The sequence below is a fragment of the Colletotrichum acutatum genome (assembly GCF_030867785.1).
Source record: "Colletotrichum acutatum strain CBS 112980 chromosome Unknown BDZ83scaffold_31, whole genome shotgun sequence".
NCBI classification, from domain to species: Eukaryota; Fungi; Ascomycota; class Sordariomycetes; order Glomerellales; family Glomerellaceae; genus Colletotrichum; species Colletotrichum acutatum.
In genome coordinates, this window is record NW_026849025.1 from 46,348 (window position 1) to 61,565 (window position 15,218).

The window sequence follows — 15,218 nt, forward strand, 5'->3', positions numbered from 1 at the left end:
CAAAGACAGTCTGATCTCGGCTGGCCAGCTCAACCCCGCCATAACTCAAAGCCAACCGCAGACATGCCCGCCAAATCAAAGGTCAGCTCCAAAGCCAAGGAAGCTGAGGGCAAGAGTACGTTGGCATCAGCCGTATTCCTCTTCGTCGGATCATACAGCTCCTCTCTCTGGACCCTGCTCGTCGCTCACTACCTCTGGTTCCGAGCTTTCTTCCTCCTTCCGCATCCGCATGCTGACTTAGGCTCTCCCGACACAGGCAAGCAAACACCATCATCATCATCCTCCACTGCCGCCGCAGCTCAAGAACCACCAAAGACGGTCAACGAGCGCTCCCTCCACCGCTTCTACCAGACAAACCCGCACGAGCGAAAGCGAGAAGAGGCCGGCGGACTCCACAGTCTGACACCCGCGGAGCGACAGGCCTGGGTCAACGCGAGCCTCGTACGCCGCGTGGCGAGCAAGGAGATTTGTCTCAACAACAAGGCGGAGCGCGAATTCTGGAAACAGGTCAACCGTGAGAGCCCGCCCATCCGCCGCCTCGACCGGCAAAAGACGCAGGCGGACAAGAGTACCGGTACCGGTACCGCAGCCGTCGTCTACGACTGGGGCAGGGACAAGAACGGCCGCGACGTGGGCGAGTACCCCCTCGAGCAGTTCGCCGCGCGCGCCGCCAAGCAGGCCCAGCTCACCGCGCTCGAGGTCCTGCACAGGAGGTTCCTTCAGCGGAGGGAATTTGCGAGCGCCGAAGTCACGGACGCCGCCACGGGAAAAGTCGAGGAGATTACGAAAGAGGATATCCAGGAGGAGACGCAGAGGCGGAGAGAGATGTCGGCCATTAGGAAGGAGCTTTACGGCGACAAGATGGGGCCCTACGCGACGGACCCGGAGTGGGACGACGTCATGCCGATTCCCGCTGAGGAGCCCGAGGGCGCGCTGGCTACGATTGCTTATCCGGAGGACTATGCCGAGGGTAAATAATTCAACTCTTTATGTCTGAAACTTTAGGCTTCAAGTTGCTATTGTGTTTGGGCGCTGACACCGCGTGTCTTCCAGTCATGAGCTACCTTCGCGCCGTCATGGTATCCGAGGAATATAGCCCGCGATGCCTCCGCCTCACGGAGCACGTCATCTCCATGAACCCGGCGCACTACACCGTCTGGCTGTACCGCTTCAAGATCGTCCGGGCCCTCGAGACCCCGCTCGCCGACGAGATCGAGTGGCTCAACGAGGTCTCGCTCGAGCACATCAAGAACTACCAGATCTGGCACCACCGGCAGCTGCTGCTGGACCACTACTACGAGGGCATCAAGGCGACGCCCGACGAGGTGAAGCGCTTCGGCCGGTCCGAGACGGAGTTCCTCACGCGCATGCTCGAGGAGGACACGAAAAACTACCACGTCTGGAGCTACAGGCAGTACCTGGTGCGCAAGCTGGGGCTGTGGAATCTGCAGGAGCTGCTGTCGACGCAGAACTGGATCGAGGAGGACGTGCGCAACAACTCGGCGTGGTCGCACCGCTTCTTCCTCGTCTTTAGCGACCCGGCCAACTCTACAGAGGGTTCGCACGCGACGGAGCACGATCCCAAGGTGCCCGCCGACGTGGTCGATCGCGAGGTCCGGTACGTCGAGGAGAAGACGCTGCTGGCGCCGCAGAACCAGGCGGCGTGGAATTACCTGCGCGGCGTGCTGGTCAAGGGCGGGCGCAAGCTCGAGACGGCCGAGGCGTTTGCGGGGCAGTTTGTCAAGAATGTCGGCGCGGAGGAAGAGGAAGAGGTGCGCAGCAGCCACGCGCTGGATTTCTTGGCCGAGGTGTTGGCGGAGAAGGGGCAGAAGGAGGAGGCGGCCAAGTATCTGGACCGGTTGGCGGCCAAGTGGGATCCTGTGAGGGCGGGATACTGGAAGTACCGCAAGCAGCAGCTTGGGGCGTGAATTTTGCATTGCTATCGACGTTGCTGTTTCTATGAATCGAGACACCCCTTTTTCATCGTGCGCAGATGCATCAAGTCGGGCCTCCTATATATCCCATCGAGCTTCTGCTTGCTGTCCCATGTCGAATTCATTCTGTCTCCGAGTCAGTAGGCGAACAAAGAAGAGTAGAAAAGGTAAGGCTCACCTCTGTCGTGTGTGGTATAGGACACGTCGTGTCGCTCGTCATCGTCGCTCTCGCTTTTATAATCCCAAAAGACCCATTCCATGCTCCCCCCCATTTCACAGCGCGCGAAAGTTCTGGCTCATAATCAACCACCGCCTCGCGCCCCTCGGCGGATTCTTGCCAAACGTATCCCAGTTCGGCACCAGCACAAACACCTCGTTGAACGTCTTTGCGGGAGCATCCCGGCCTCTGCCGTAGTGTACCCTGCCGGTGACCTGCGCCATGATGCTGCACTTTGCGCCTTTCTCGTCGCCCTTCTGCAGGTGCTCGGGGCACCCTAGCGAAAAATCGCTGTTGACAACGTGGGCGTCGAGGGACTCGACCTCGTGGTGGACGTCAGCGCCCTGCGCGTCCAGCAAGGCGACGTACTCGTCGGGACCGCCCTGGAGGACGGCGCCGTTGATGGAGATGTCGGGCGGGGAAGGGTATTTGGAGCAGCAGGTTGTGTAGAACTTTTCGAGGGTGCCGCCTTGTTTGCGGCGGTTGAGGGCTTCGTAGTAGGCGTCTGCGAAGTTTGAGGCCGCTGGGGATGTGTGTGTTAGTTCTATCGTGAAGTAGAGAGTGGGTTTGGTGGGGGTCGGTTGGAAATACCGTCAGCCGAGGCCCTCATTTCTGTTTCACGAGAGGGGAGAGACATGATTGCAGTGTTCTTTTCGTGTGCTGCAATCCAAGTTGTGTTGAAGGAGGAAAATTGGGAATGGTATTGTGTACTCGGCGGTGTTGTCGCAACAATGCAAGTGTTGAAAGGACTCGGGAAGAAGTTTGGCGGGGCAGGACAGGGATCGCGCGCCGATAAGAGCTCTGGGCCGTTATCGACAAACACAATCCGTACGGTGCACTTGGAGCGAGGAACACTGCAAGCTTTCGATTCATCACGCAACCTGCTCATCCCAACTATCGACGGCATGCTTCTTAGGCGGAAGGCTCGCCAACAACAGGCTCAATGAGACCAGCAAGGCTATCGACAGCTTCGGCGTTCCGCAGCCGCCGCCATGTCCCGGCGATGCGATCGCCCTGGGTCTGCCCCTCGTGCACCCACGGGCAGACATCGCGACGCCGTTTTGCGAGCTCCGACAGCAAGGGCGACAAGCCGTACTACGTGACAACGCCCATCTTTTACGTCAATGCATGTACGTATAGAGTATCCATGAATCGCTTTGAAGGAATCGAAACAAGCTAACATATCGACTCTAAAAGCACCACACGTCGGCCACATGTACTCGATGCTCCTGGCAGACGTCCTGAAGCGCTGGCAAGTCCTCAAGGGCCGGAACGCGATCCTCTGCACCGGCACGGACGAGCACGGCTCCAAGGTCCAGCAAGCGGCGGCGAAGCAAGGCGTGCCGGCCAAGGAGTTTTGCGACACGACGGCCGAGAAGTTCCGCGACCTGGCAAAGGCCATCGGCATGGCCAACGATCACTTCATCCGCACGACGGATCAGGACCACAAGGAGGCAGTGCAGCACTTTTGGCACCTGCTCAAGGAGAAGAGGTTCATTTACGAATCCAAGCATGAAGGGTGGTACTGCGTCAGCGACGAGTGCTTTTACGGCAACAACGAGATTGAGCGGCGGGTCGAGCCGCAGACGGGGCGGACCATTATGGCGGCCGTCGAGTCCGGGAACGAGGTGGAGTGGATCGAGGAGAAGAACTACCACTTCCGCATGACGGCGCTCAAGGAGAGGCTGCTCGCATTTTACGAGGCGAACCCGGACTGGATCGTGCCGAGGGCGCGGCAAAAGGAGGTGGTGGCGTGGGTGTCCAACAACCTCGAGGACCTCTCCATCTCGCGGCCGGTGCAGAGGCTGGACTGGGGTGTGCGGGTGCCCGACGACCCGACGCAGACCATTTACGTCTGGGTCGACGCGCTCATCAACTACATCACGAAAGCCGGGTTCCCGGGTTGGCGACCGGGCCGCGAGCACGAGGGCGGGTGGCCGGCGGACGTGCAGGTGATTGGCAAGGATATCGTGCGGTTCCACGGCGTGTATTGGCCGGCGCTGCTGATGGCGCTGGACCTGCCGCTGCCGAAGCAGCTGCTTAGCCACGCGCACTGGACGCTGGGGAAGAAGAAGATGTCAAAGTCGCTGGGCAACGTGGTGAACCCGTTCTTCGCGGTCGATCGGTGGGGTCTGGACACGATGCGGTACTTTATGATGCGCGACGGCGGGATCGAGAAGGATGCGGATTATGAGAACTCGCTCGTCATCGCAAGGTATCAGAAGGACTTGCAGTCGACGGTGGGGAACCTGATGAACCGCGTGGCCAAGAGCAAGAAGTGGAAGCTTCGGGACTCGGTGGTATGGGCGGCGGAGAAGAGCGGCGTGCCGACGAGTCACAAGGTTGAAGGTAGCGAGAGTTTAAAGGTGTTGGTTGACGGGATGGCGCCGACCATGTCGCAGCACATGGACGAGCTGAATCCTAACGCCGCCATTCGGAGCGTTCTCCACGTTCTGGCCGAGGTATGGACAAGCCTCAATGCACCAAGATTGACTTGCATGATTTAGTACTGACTCGGCGTGTCCAGGCAAACAAGTACATCTCCGCCGCGGAACCGTGGAAGCTGGCCAACTCGACGGACCCCGAGGTCCAGGCCGCGAAGCACGAGGTCATCTACTACGCTTCGGAAGCCGTCCGCTCCGCCGGCATCCTCCTGCAGCCGGTGATGCCGACCAAGATGGGTATGCTGCTTGACATGATGGGCGTCGAGGCTGGCAAGCGCCGTTTTAAGGATGCGGTGTTTGGCAAGGATTTGACGTACGGCACCCCTACGGTTGACTTGGGACGTCCCGGCGAGTTCAACAGCTTGTTTCCTCCCCAACCGGCTGAGAATTGAGTGGGGAGACGCTTTGGTCGGAACGCGATCTAAGAAGGGGACTTTGTGATTCTGTTGAATCTGATTGTCCCAGTGTAAATATGTATACTATCTCCGCTGTTGATGTCGAGTGTAAGATGGTGTGTAGATATTGCGTAATCCCACAAAACGGGGCTTCAAGGGCCCATGTCATCTAGAGTGCGATGGGGTTCTCCGGAAGATGAAACGTTTGCTTCAGTGACCATCTACATCTAAGATGCCTTCAACAGATTGCCTTGTGAGAGCGAGCTGTAAGATGTGGTCGAGAGGGCGTATATTCTAGGCCGTTGTTGCGCTCCTTGGGGCGCGGCGCTACTTGAGACAGCAGAGAGTGCAAATTCATCACAACAAGTCACTAGTCAAGGTGCCAGAGTGGTTAATGGGCTGCCCTGCTATCAAACCTTGATTCCAGATTAGGCAGTGGCTTCGGTCGCGCAGGTTCGAATCCTGTCCTTGACGCTATCGCGCATATCTTTTGCTTTTTGTAGGAATTTTCGTCTCCATTATATTCCCCGACGACTGAATTTTATTTATCCAACTTTTCTCGTTCAAAACTGCCGAATGGTTGTAGTTTCGCTGTTTGGTTCTACGTGGCAGCTATGGATGAGCTATCCAGAGTGGGGCCAGATTCTGAGCTTCCCCAAAGCAAGCACAGCTACAACGACTCTGGTGCAAAACCACTCACTCTCACATTCACACTTGTTGACAACTTGAAAAGTCTGGGAAAACGAAATCAAAAAAAAAAAAAAAAAAAAAAAAAAAAAAAAAGAGAGAACATCGTCAACGACAAGATTCGAACTTGCGCGACCGAAGCCACTGCCTCAACTGCTGGAACAGGACAAGTCCTGATGGATCCGTAGCAGGGCAGCCCATTAACCACTCTGGCACGTTGACTTAGCTGGGAGCTCGTGAACTGTGAACTCTCGAGGCCAGAACTCCATCCTTGACCACATCGTGCACTTGTCTCAGCCGCAGGTACCCTGGGACTAGGTCTTCTTTCCCCTCTTTTCGGACGCCTGCAGGAGAGAAGAGGAGCTTTGTTGTGGGCGAGACCAGCGGGGCGGCGTTTTGGCTTTTCGAAGTGGAACCTGTGAGAGGGACAGCAACTACCCCGTAGGTACGGAGTGCTGCAGTAGTGAACTTGTGAAGGACGAGAAGCAACCTTGGGAACAACTTATGCAAAGTACACAATGAGGTTGAATGAGCACACAGGCATGTACCTACCACTCCCGCGCGCCACCACTCTTGTTCTTGAGAGATAGAGACGAGAGATGTGGCGGCGCAATCTGTTCTGGGGGTGATGTGCGCTTACATGCGGAACAGCCATCGTGACGCCGAGGGTGACTCTCGTCCCCTACGAGGCAAGACATGTGGAGCGGTATCATGAGTGGATGAGTGATCCGGTCAGCCCAGTAGCCCGCAAATAAGTGCACTTACGTTGAAGTCATCCAGTGATGATACAGATTCATGGCACAGACGGGATGAACAGAGGACTGACTGTGTGATTCCTATGCAACAGGATATTCAGGAAGCCACGGCCTCGGAGCCGCTCACGTTGGAAGAGGAGTACGAGAACCAGCAGTCGTGGCGCACCTCTCACGACAAACTCACCTTCATCATCTGCCAGCCTCTCGGCTCGTCGTCGACGACGGCGTCTACCGAGGCCGTGCAGGCGGGTGAGGTTGATGCTTCGGAGAGGATGATTGGTGACATCAACTTCTTCATCTATCCCTACGACGACGATGAAGATGAAGAAGGCCAGGCTGGTGCGGCAAACGAGGGCTTGTACGTCGGCGAGGTGGACGTCATGGTGGCGTCCAAGGAGCACCGCGGCAAGGGCATCGGCCACGCCGCCGTGACGACGCTGTTGACGTACGTTCACCGGAATCAGGCGCGCATCTTCGAGGAGTATGTCCGGGGTGAGGAGGGTGACCAAGAGACGACGACCAAGAGGGCGGCGCAGCTCAAGGGCTTGATGGTGAAGATTAAGGAGGGCAATGCCGCGAGCATCGCGCTGTTTCGGCGGTTGGGCTTCGTGCAGAAGGGGGAGGTGAATTACTTTGGCGAGATTCAGATGGTTCTTGGGGACTTGAATGAGTTTGTGACGTCTTCTGCTGGTGTGAAGGCTGCGGATGAGTATCGTGAGGTCTCGTATTCTAGATAAGGGGTTTTGATGTCCGAGGAATATAACCCGGCGCCTGTCTACAGTCATTGTGTGTCTAGTCTTGTCCCTTTCTCGTGTCTTCTAAAGTTGCGTCTCGAATCCTCCGGACAGAGGCTATCCTCGGGGTATGCCCAAGCTGGTTCCTTCTTTTATACTTTCCAGATCTCTGTTCCACGCTTAAGCGATGGTTTCATGAAGCATCGCCATATTTTGAACGGTATTCGTTCAACATCCCCATAGTGACGTTCGAGCCGCCGCACACAATAAGCACAATGTTCTGCTTCGCCCACTCATCATCCGACATACCCGCACCGAAATGCTTCCTGAGCGCGCCATTATAGGCCGTCGCAATCGTCGCACCACAGGCAACCTCAACCACCAGCTGCGCATCATCCACAAAGCGCACACACGCCATCGCCGCCTCGGCATCGGTAACCGTCACGCTCTGGAACCCGGGCGTGTCCCTCGCGACCTCCCACGCCCTCGCCGCGACGCGCACCGCTCCCAGCGAGCCCGCAATGGACTTGATCCCCGGCAGCGTGACGTGCTCGCCGGCGAGCACGCTGGCGTTGAGGCTGTCCGCGCCGACCGTCTCCACGGCCATCAGACGCGGTTCCTTCCCTGGCCACTGGTTCTGCGAGACGCCCTGCGCGAGACCGGCTAGTAAACCGCCGCCGCCGACGGAGCACACGATCCCGTTGACCTCAGTTCTGTTCTCAGGCGATGATGATGCCAACTGCGCGACGAGCTCGTCCGCAATGGTCGCCGCGCCGTCCCAGACGTGCGGGTGGTCAAAGGGGGGCACGTACACGCCCGCCGGGTCGTTGGCGAGCATCACCTCGCGGAGGTGGGCGTCCGCCTCGGCCCAGTTTGCGCCGATCTGGCGGACGTCGGCACCGAGCAGGCGCAGCTTGGAGATCATGAGCGGGGAGGTGGTCATGGGCACGACGATGGTGGCCTTGCGGTTGAGGGCGATGGCCGAGGTCGCGCAGGCAAGGCCGGCGTTGCCGCCCGAGGAGCAGTAGAAGTGGGATTCTTGGTTGGGCGGTGCGTCGGCGGCGGCGCGGACCATGAGGTTGCCTATACCGCGGGACTTGAACGAGCCTGAGGGTTGGAGGTTTTCAAGTTTGAGGTAGATGTTGCTGGGTTGGTGTCAGTTGACGGGGTTCGGGTAGGCAGGTGTCATGGGACGACTGACCATCCTGCTGCGCGAGACAGAGTAGCTGATGCAATGCATGGTGTTTGGATCCACGGCTTCTTGGTGTCTGGACTGAGGGAACCCATTGTGGCGGATTTGACGAAGGTGGAGGCTTGGTGATGGAGGCTTTTTCTGTGTAACGGCCTTTTCTGTGTAACGGCCTTTGTGAACTGAATAGAGTTAGCCGGTGAGATTCATTTTCAGAACAGTCTGGCAAAGTCGGAGTAGCAAGTGGGTACACACATAAGTCCCTTTTTCGATGGGCCTTCAACTTTGAGACAATGAAGCTGGGATCTCGACGTCGTTGGTGAGATGGAAAAATGAAGGATAAAAGCCACGGGTACCTGCTCTGAGAAACTTTGTCTCCAAGATTCAGAGCGCTCAAATAATGTATCTTAATCAGCGTCAAGTGCGTAGTAAATAAGCCAATTCGTACGATTCTGGCAACGTTGGAAAATTACCTCAATCATGTGTTGGATTTTATGTATAAGTTGATGACTGCCGGTAAAGAAGCTTCTCGATAACTTGCCAGGGCGCGCTGGCCCGACTAAGAGTGTCATGTTACTGCATTGAGTCAAGTAAAGGGCGCACTTGCGGATGCGGGTGCACGGGGCCGGAACAGGGATCCGACGGCGCACCGGGAGCCCTGCCGATCGGTGGCCGGAAGCCGAACCGGGGTATCTCAACATGCCCGGCCTCCGGACATGACGACCACAACGGAGCCGCCCTCCAGGCCGTCCTCTTGGGAATCATCTAATGCTTGGTACGCAAGTCCAAGAAATATCGTCGCCAAGTGCGTTCTAAAAAGGGTATTTTGCCTTGCTGAAATAGCACCAGCTGTGTCTGAGGAGAGGCAGTGGAAAGAGACGGCAGGATGGAAGTGATTTTGGGGAGCCTTAAAACCCCCAACGCTGTGAAATTAAGAAAATTTAGTTAGAGTCTCGTGAATATCGAAATAGAGTTAAGCTCCCTCGTCATCATGATCATGAAGCCAGATTTCTTGTCGGGATTGATAATCTGAGAGGATGCAGCATTGACTAATTATATTGTTCGGCCTCGTTCTGCCTAGTTCTTTCCCGAGATCCGTCATGCCTAATACCTAGGTACTTACCTGAGTACACAGAAGGATGCCTTCATCTACCCCCTCGAGTCCATTCCTGTCACCAACCAGCAGGCGCCTCTCTAGGTCGGGAGGTCAGGTCAAACTGGGATGGGTGGTGGAGTGGTTCAAGGTCAACAATCATCAATTACGCCCACAGCCTACTCGACGACAGGCTCCGAGTTCGATTCCCAGCACGAGCACCAAGAGATGTAGCCCCAGTTCAGCACCGGGGGGTGAACTCTTTTTTGACACTCTAGAATCTCATTACTTGGGAATCTTACAAGCTCTGGAATGTGAAAATCCGCTTCATTATTTGACAACAATCCATCTTGCAGGACTTACTTCCTCATCTGGTGATAGTTTACCCATACGGAACTGCCTCGTACCCAAATATCTCTGCAGAAATTGTTGACGTTGATTTTATTGCCCACCAAGAACGTACTCAAGGGAGCTCTTCCCGGGCATTCTAAAAGGTACGCCTTCCCTCTTCATTCTCTGCGCAGTTGAAGATCCCTCTTTCCTTCCTCCCAGGGCAATACAAAAGGCACCAAGTGCTTATTTCACGAGTCTGTCTTCCAGACCAACACCTCATTGACACCTCAATTATTTCACCAAAAGATCAACCTACCAGAATAGTTCCTCTTCCATCGTCACAAACTTCTTTCCCAAGCAACTCAGCCGACGAGGCATAAGACAATAAGCGAATCGCCGACCAAGGCTGAGAATCAAAGCAACGGGCAGCACACATTACTCAAGACGGATCAGCTTCCAACAATCTTTCTCTTCATTGCTACCTTACAGGCTTTGTTCCTCACAAAGGCACAATTGCAATCTCCAAATCTCTTTCCTCCACCCTTCACTGCCTCAAGTAACCATTATCTCAAAGGAAGGAAGAGTCTTCATAGCTCCCGCCTCTCATTCTGGTTTGTGAATTGAATTTTTCTTACTCTTAATGCTTTGAAGACAACGAGACTTGCCTCTCGGGCACTTCATTCTACAACAAGTTGAAGATTTGATCAAAGCACAATCTAAGGAGGTAAGCATGCTTTGAAATTGGGCTAGCGGGTTGTGAGCTTTACCATTTACTGACTCAAGTAGCTTCGACGGGAAATCCTTCAACTCCCAGTCATTTGCCACGGAAACTTATACAGATATACGCCAACCTATCCCAAGCACTTATTCTCCCGCCGAATTCTGGAATATCTAGTTCAGCTTCAGACACAATCAGTCCCGAGCCTACTATCAGTTTCAACATGCCTCCAGCCAAGGTCTCCCGGGTGGCTAAGAGTTCCCGTGTGGTCAAGAAACCGGCCACTCCAAGCGCACCTCGAAGCAAGACAGCCGAGACAGCGTCTTCGAAGAAGAAACAGAAGTTACGCGCCTCAGCCAAAAAGGCAAAGACTCCCAAGCCAGCTGAGACTACAATCGTCATCGCAGGCCACAAGCGGTCCATTGTCGTTGTCGAAGAAGATAGCAATGACGATGGCACGATCCAACCCAGCAAACGCCGCAGAACGGGCGGCAACACTAACCCTCACGATTACCACACTGTTCGTGAGAGGCCCCCACCGCGTGATTATGGGGCGACCTTTGCGAGGAAGTCGACGGCGCATTTTACTTGGGGCTCTCCTTTGATGGCTCCTCCTCTCCAGTCTCAATCTTCTCGGCCCGATCCGAAGAGCAAGTCCACGATCACTTGCAACAAGGGCAAGGAGGTAGTTCGACCCGGAAGCTGGCAGGCGAGACCCAAATCAGGCCGCTACAGCGGCATCTTATCAAGAACAGCCACCCCGGAGTCGGAGACTGAGCCGCAGCCCAAGAGCCGCACTTGCCCCTTTCTTCGAATCCCCCTCGAGATCAGGGAGGATATCTACAAGTACATCTTGGTCGCCGACGAGCCCATCCGAGTCCACCAGGGTTGGTCCGCAGTCTACCCCCGGAACAGAGTAGGCATCCGCACCGACCTCATCCGAACGTGCCGCCAAGTCAGAAAGGAGGCGCTCAACACCCTCTACGGCGAAAACACATTCCTCTACCTCCTCCGCGACGCCGCAGAACTCCCCGCGCTCAACGCGCAGGGGGAGAACGAGATCGTGGTCCAGCACCCGCTCGCTACCGACAACGACGCCCTCTCCGACTACGAGGCAGACAGCGCGGACGAGTACTCTGACGGAGAAGACGAAGTCACCAACGGACCCTCGTCATCCCTGGCTGATGGTCATACGGCGGCCGACATTGACATCCGCCGCTTCGGCCACAAGTTCCGCAAGCTCATGATCGTCGCCGAGGCCAACCGCGCCAACGCGCCCTACCGCCTCAGCATGGCCAACGCCATCGACGTCTTCCGCGGCCTGCGGCCCATCCGCCCGCGCATCCACACCCTCACCATCGACATCACGCCCCAGCGCGACCCGCGCACGGGTGACGTCTCGTTTCTCGACTTTTTCGAGCGGTCCTCCGAGGTCGTACGCACGCTCCGCGGCTTGCCGTGCCAGTTTATCGAGATTCTCGTCAACACGGGCGTCAGCGTCGGTGGCGGCGGTGATGGTCATGATGATGGGAATGGTAGTGATAACCCAGGAAAACGACAAGGCCAAGAGAAAATCGTCCTCAACATGAAGTACGCAGCCAACATCCGGCGCGCCAAGCGCGGCGAGAATGACCTGTGGCGCGACGACCGGGTCATGCAGTCGTACCGCAGCGCCAAGGCGGGCGAGGCGCAGAAGAAGCTCGACTCGTTGCCGGCTGCGATTCGCAAGATTTGGGAGGCCTCGAATGGGCAGTTCAAGCGCCGCCGTCGGGACGAGGAGTTTGGTGATGATGATGAAGATGATGATTATTGCTATGAGGATTGGGAGGATTCTCTTCTCTTTCAGGATGGTGCTTTTTGATTGCGTGGGTTTGCATTTGGGAAAGGGGTTGTTTGCTTTGGGTTCTTGGGTTTGCTTCGCTTTGCGGTTAGGTGCGTTTCTTCGTCGGCGTACGAGGATCTGGATGCTGGGCTGGGAGAGACGGTAGCATTTGGTCTCTTCTTCGGATTCGCAGATGCATAGGGAGATTTTTACTCCTGCAGCCCCTTTTGGGCAGGGAATTGGTTCATAGAGCACCCCCCCACAGCGTTGAATTTCATCTTTAGACCTTAAGAAATTGGAAGCCATTAACTCAGAATCTCCGCTCCATGATGGAGATGTTTGCATTTTCTTCATAGCTTGAGGTGGGGGTATATCAAATCATAAACCTTTTTATATGCTCTCCTTCACAGCCATTCCCAGCTTTCTCTCTCTCTCTCTGTCTCTCTTTCTCTCTCTCTGTCTCTCTTTCTCTCTTTCTGTCTCTTCCCCCATCATGATGCTGTTGCTGAAGTCGTCGTGATCTTGACCTTTGAAACCTCCAGCGTCTCCGTGTCCACCAAAACCAACTCCTTGGTCTCCGCAAAGGACGGCACGGTGATGAGCCGGACCTGCTGCCCGTCGCCGCCCTCAATGACCTTTGTCGAGAACTCGGGCTGGCAGCCGACGAAGAAGAGATGGGGCGCATTCTTCATGACGAACGGGTCGTCGTCTTGGAAGGGATAGGCCCCTAGAATGACAGCATTTAGCTAAAGGGGGTCACTGTCAAATAGGGGGTGAATGACTTACAAAGTGTGTCAGGCGCAGTCGGCGCACTGCACCGCCACCTACACATGGCCTCCATCATGCCGAGCCGGTCGTCACTGTCGACGTACTTGAAGACGTCGTCGACGTTTTGCCCACCCGTGCCGAGGACCCTCCAGCCGTCGACCTCGCCCTCCCAGGGATTCGTCGTGGTGTCGAGCCAGCCGGGTTCCTTGGCGTCGGGCGCGGCGCAGTAGGGCCGCGAGCGCGGGAACATGGCCGCGTGGATCGGCTGCTGCGGGTAGCTCGCGTTGGCCGGGTCCTGGGGGCCCGGCATGAGGGTGACGGGGAGGGAGGGGAGGAGGTCGGCGAGGAAGTCGTCAAAGAGCTGGCTCGGGAGCGGGTTGTAGGCGCTCGCGTCGTAACCGTACTTTTTGTTGGTGGTTGAGGCTTTGCTGCTGCCGTTGGTTGTGGATGTGGTTGTGGTGGTGTCGGCCGTGGCGGCGGTGATGGTATCGATGGAGTTTCCTGCGATGATGAGGCGGGATATGGTGCTGAGCTCGGATTGGCTTGCTGGGGAGAGAACCTCGCCGAGGAGGTATTCTTGGAGGAGGGAGAGTTCGAGGGCGTAGGAGGCGTCTGTGCCTGAGAAGGAGAGGCCCGAGACGATGGCGATCTTGGAGGAGGGGCGTTTTTGGGACGGTGTGGAGGGGGCGGTGCCGGACATGTCGTGGTCTTCTGAGGGGTCGTTTGCGAGGGTCCAGCGGGTTGGTTGGGGCGCGATGTCGGGGAACTTTACGTCGATGACTTCGAGCTCGCCGTTTGCGTTTTCGGAGCCCATTACCCCAATGATTGTGCCCGTGACGAGGTGGATGGACTTGAGGATGTCGCCGACGAGGCGGATACGGCCCGAGTCGTCTTCGAGCATGATTGTGTCCTTGTCTTCGTCGGAGTAGTAGCGGTCCGTTAAGATGGGAGCAGAGATCCAACGCTGTGTTTTCTTCGTTAGTCCAAGACTTTTGGAAGGTAGGGAGAAGAGAGGTCGTGGGACGTACATCCTTAGAGACGTCTTCCAAGATATTGGGCTTCAACGCCATGTCCATGTAGACCGTCCCCGTCACCCAGCACAGCTCGCCCTGACGGACGTCGAGAACACGGTTCACATGGCGGGCCTCCTCGCCGCCTATGACGGTACCGTCCCATGCCTCGGCTGCGACTGCGTCGACGGCGGGCCGGATGGACGTGAGGCGAAGGAAATAAACGTCGGCATACTGCTGCTGGTATGAGCGGTCTTTGGCGAGGTCAAAGGTGTGAAGGGGTTTGTAGGTTGACGGTGCGCGGACGAGATTTGACGACGATGCAGTTGCGTCGCTGTGGTTAAAGGAAGCTGGTGAGCGAACTTCTTCACGACAAAGATCATATGGAGGGGCAGGGTGAACATACGCTGGCTTTTGGAGAAGCGCGGTGGCTTCTTCGAGGGTCACCATTGTAGTAGACGAGTTGTGTGTTTCTTTCGACACTTGCTGACGGCTGACGTGGTGTTCTTGAGCTGGATAGAGCTTTTGCGTAGTGTCAATGGGCGTGGTGGGTGTGCGAAGCTGGGATGTGAATTGAATGCGCACATCCGACGCGTCGGAGGACTTTGGGCTGGCAAAAAGTCGCGAATTTTGGCGTTAATTGTGGTTGGGAGGGGTTGCTTCCCTGTAAGGCACCTTGGGCCGTGGCTTGCTCCCGCGGGGGAGAGCCCCGCCCCGGTGCTTGGAGCGGCCCGGAGAGACGGTTCAGGGACTGTGCCCTCCGTCCGTCCAGTGGTTCACCTAACCTGAAAGTCAATTGGATGGCGGGGTTCCCTTGCTCTCTACCTAAGGTACTCCCTGTGTGTGTGTGTCATCAGTCGCCCTTCTGGAATGAGAATGAGGGGCACTTTTTTTTCCTTCTTCCCCTGCCATCCCACCGGGCTTTGGTTAACTTGGTTGCTAATCCAATGCGCGGTAAAGTGTTAAGGCACTCGGATTTTGGGCTGCAGTCCTGGCCTTGATCCAGCCCCTCGGTCTCCGTCTTTCCGTAGTATCGCCGGGAGGTCAGGTCATGACGCCTTTAGTTTGTGGGCGGTGTGAATGATGAATCGCCTACTTTTTTGCCCTTGCTCTAAACCT

At 56.4% G+C, this 15,218-nt stretch overlaps 7 protein-coding genes and 2 non-coding genes across 9 annotated transcripts; 5 read left to right on the forward strand and 4 right to left on the reverse strand.

Annotated features, from left to right (window-relative positions):
• Window positions 1-63: 63 nt before the first annotated feature.
• On the forward strand, window positions 64-1,928 carry BDZ83DRAFT_718337 (prenyltransferase alpha subunit; the record flags this gene model as incomplete). Its single annotated transcript, XM_060512058.1, has 3 exons — window positions 64-115; window positions 257-970; window positions 1,054-1,928. 3 exons carry the CDS (start codon window positions 64-66, stop codon window positions 1,926-1,928), a joined length of 1,641 nt encoding a protein of 546 aa, XP_060366610.1.
• Window positions 1,929-2,041: 113 nt separating this feature from the next.
• On the reverse strand, window positions 2,042-2,918 carry BDZ83DRAFT_254692 (nuclear transport factor 2 domain-containing protein). The gene is made up of 3 exons (XM_060501957.1): window positions 2,743-2,918; window positions 2,113-2,674; window positions 2,042-2,060 (listed from the first exon to the last, which is right to left on the reverse strand). The coding sequence occupies exons 1-2, from the start codon at window positions 2,786-2,788 to the stop codon at window positions 2,208-2,210; spliced, it is 513 nt and encodes a 170-aa protein (XP_060366611.1). The 5' UTR covers window positions 2,789-2,918; the 3' UTR covers window positions 2,042-2,060; window positions 2,113-2,207.
• Window positions 2,919-3,040: 122 nt separating this feature from the next.
• BDZ83DRAFT_615482 (tRNA synthetase class I) lies at window positions 3,041-5,328 on the forward strand. Its single transcript, XM_060507898.1, has 3 exons — window positions 3,041-3,281; window positions 3,349-4,613; window positions 4,679-5,328. Exons 1-3 carry the CDS (start codon window positions 3,095-3,097, stop codon window positions 4,985-4,987), a joined length of 1,761 nt encoding a protein of 586 aa, XP_060366612.1. The 5' UTR covers window positions 3,041-3,094; the 3' UTR covers window positions 4,988-5,328.
• Window positions 5,329-5,363: 35 nt separating this feature from the next.
• BDZ83DRAFT_t108 lies at window positions 5,364-5,464 on the forward strand. The gene has a single exon. It is a non-coding gene; the product is annotated as a tRNA-Ser (tRNA).
• A 319-nt stretch (window positions 5,465-5,783) lies between these two features.
• On the reverse strand, window positions 5,784-5,899 carry BDZ83DRAFT_t116. Its single transcript has one exon. It is a non-coding gene; the product is annotated as a tRNA-Ser (tRNA).
• A 425-nt stretch (window positions 5,900-6,324) lies between these two features.
• Window positions 6,325-7,169, forward strand: BDZ83DRAFT_574164 (GNAT domain-containing protein; the record flags this gene model as incomplete). The annotated part of the gene is made up of 2 exons (XM_060504688.1): window positions 6,325-6,408; window positions 6,525-7,169. Coding segments are annotated over 2 exons (729 nt in total), but the record flags the coding sequence as incomplete, so codon positions are not given.
• A 95-nt stretch (window positions 7,170-7,264) lies between these two features.
• Window positions 7,265-8,892, reverse strand: BDZ83DRAFT_254786 (pyridoxal-phosphate dependent enzyme). The gene is made up of 4 exons (XM_060501958.1): window positions 8,829-8,892; window positions 8,611-8,747; window positions 8,368-8,537; window positions 7,265-8,311 (listed from the first exon to the last, which is right to left on the reverse strand). The coding sequence occupies exons 3-4, from the start codon at window positions 8,451-8,453 to the stop codon at window positions 7,360-7,362; spliced, it is 1,038 nt and encodes a 345-aa protein (XP_060366614.1). The 5' UTR covers window positions 8,454-8,537; window positions 8,611-8,747; window positions 8,829-8,892; the 3' UTR covers window positions 7,265-7,359.
• Window positions 8,893-10,722: 1,830 nt separating this feature from the next.
• On the forward strand, window positions 10,723-12,360 carry BDZ83DRAFT_574108 (uncharacterized protein; the record flags this gene model as incomplete). The annotated part of the gene is made up of 3 exons (XM_060504683.1): window positions 10,723-11,019; window positions 11,209-12,010; window positions 12,062-12,360. The coding sequence occupies 3 exons, from the start codon at window positions 10,723-10,725 to the stop codon at window positions 12,358-12,360; spliced, it is 1,398 nt and encodes a 465-aa protein (XP_060366615.1).
• Window positions 12,361-12,812: 452 nt separating this feature from the next.
• Window positions 12,813-14,549, reverse strand: BDZ83DRAFT_718343 (DNA polymerase alpha/epsilon subunit B; the record flags this gene model as incomplete). Its single annotated transcript, XM_060512059.1, has 4 exons — window positions 12,813-13,048; window positions 13,108-14,053; window positions 14,118-14,433; window positions 14,506-14,549. The coding sequence occupies 4 exons, from the start codon at window positions 14,547-14,549 to the stop codon at window positions 12,813-12,815; spliced, it is 1,542 nt and encodes a 513-aa protein (XP_060366616.1).
• Between the last annotated feature and the right edge of the window lie 669 nt (window positions 14,550-15,218).

What these genes read in the sequence shown, in the direction of transcription:
- BDZ83DRAFT_615482 (XM_060507898.1), top strand. Translation starts at nt 3,095, where the DNA reads ATGAGACCAGCAAGGCTATCGACAGCTTCGGCGTTCCGCAGCCGCCGC. An exon ending in CATCTTTTACGTCAATGCAT is followed by an intron (nt 3,282 to 3,348) that starts GTACGTATAGAG and finishes CGACTCTAAAAG; the next exon opens with CACCACACGTCGGCCACATG. An exon ending in TTCTCCACGTTCTGGCCGAG is followed by an intron (nt 4,614 to 4,678) that starts GTATGGACAAGC and finishes CGGCGTGTCCAG; the next exon opens with GCAAACAAGTACATCTCCGC.
- BDZ83DRAFT_254692 (XM_060501957.1), bottom strand. Translation starts at nt 2,788, where the DNA reads ATGTCTCTCCCCTCTCGTGAAACAGAAATGAGGGCCTCGGCTGACG. An exon ending in AATGAGGGCCTCGGCTGACG is followed by an intron (nt 2,675 to 2,742) that starts GTATTTCCAACC and finishes ACACATCCCCAG; the next exon opens with CGGCCTCAAACTTCGCAGAC.
- BDZ83DRAFT_254786 (XM_060501958.1), bottom strand. Translation starts at nt 8,453, where the DNA reads ATGGGTTCCCTCAGTCCAGACACCAAGAAGCCGTGGATCCAAACACCA. An exon ending in CTGTCTCGCGCAGCAGGATG is followed by an intron (nt 8,312 to 8,367) that starts GTCAGTCGTCCC and finishes ACACCAACCCAG; the next exon opens with CAACATCTACCTCAAACTTG.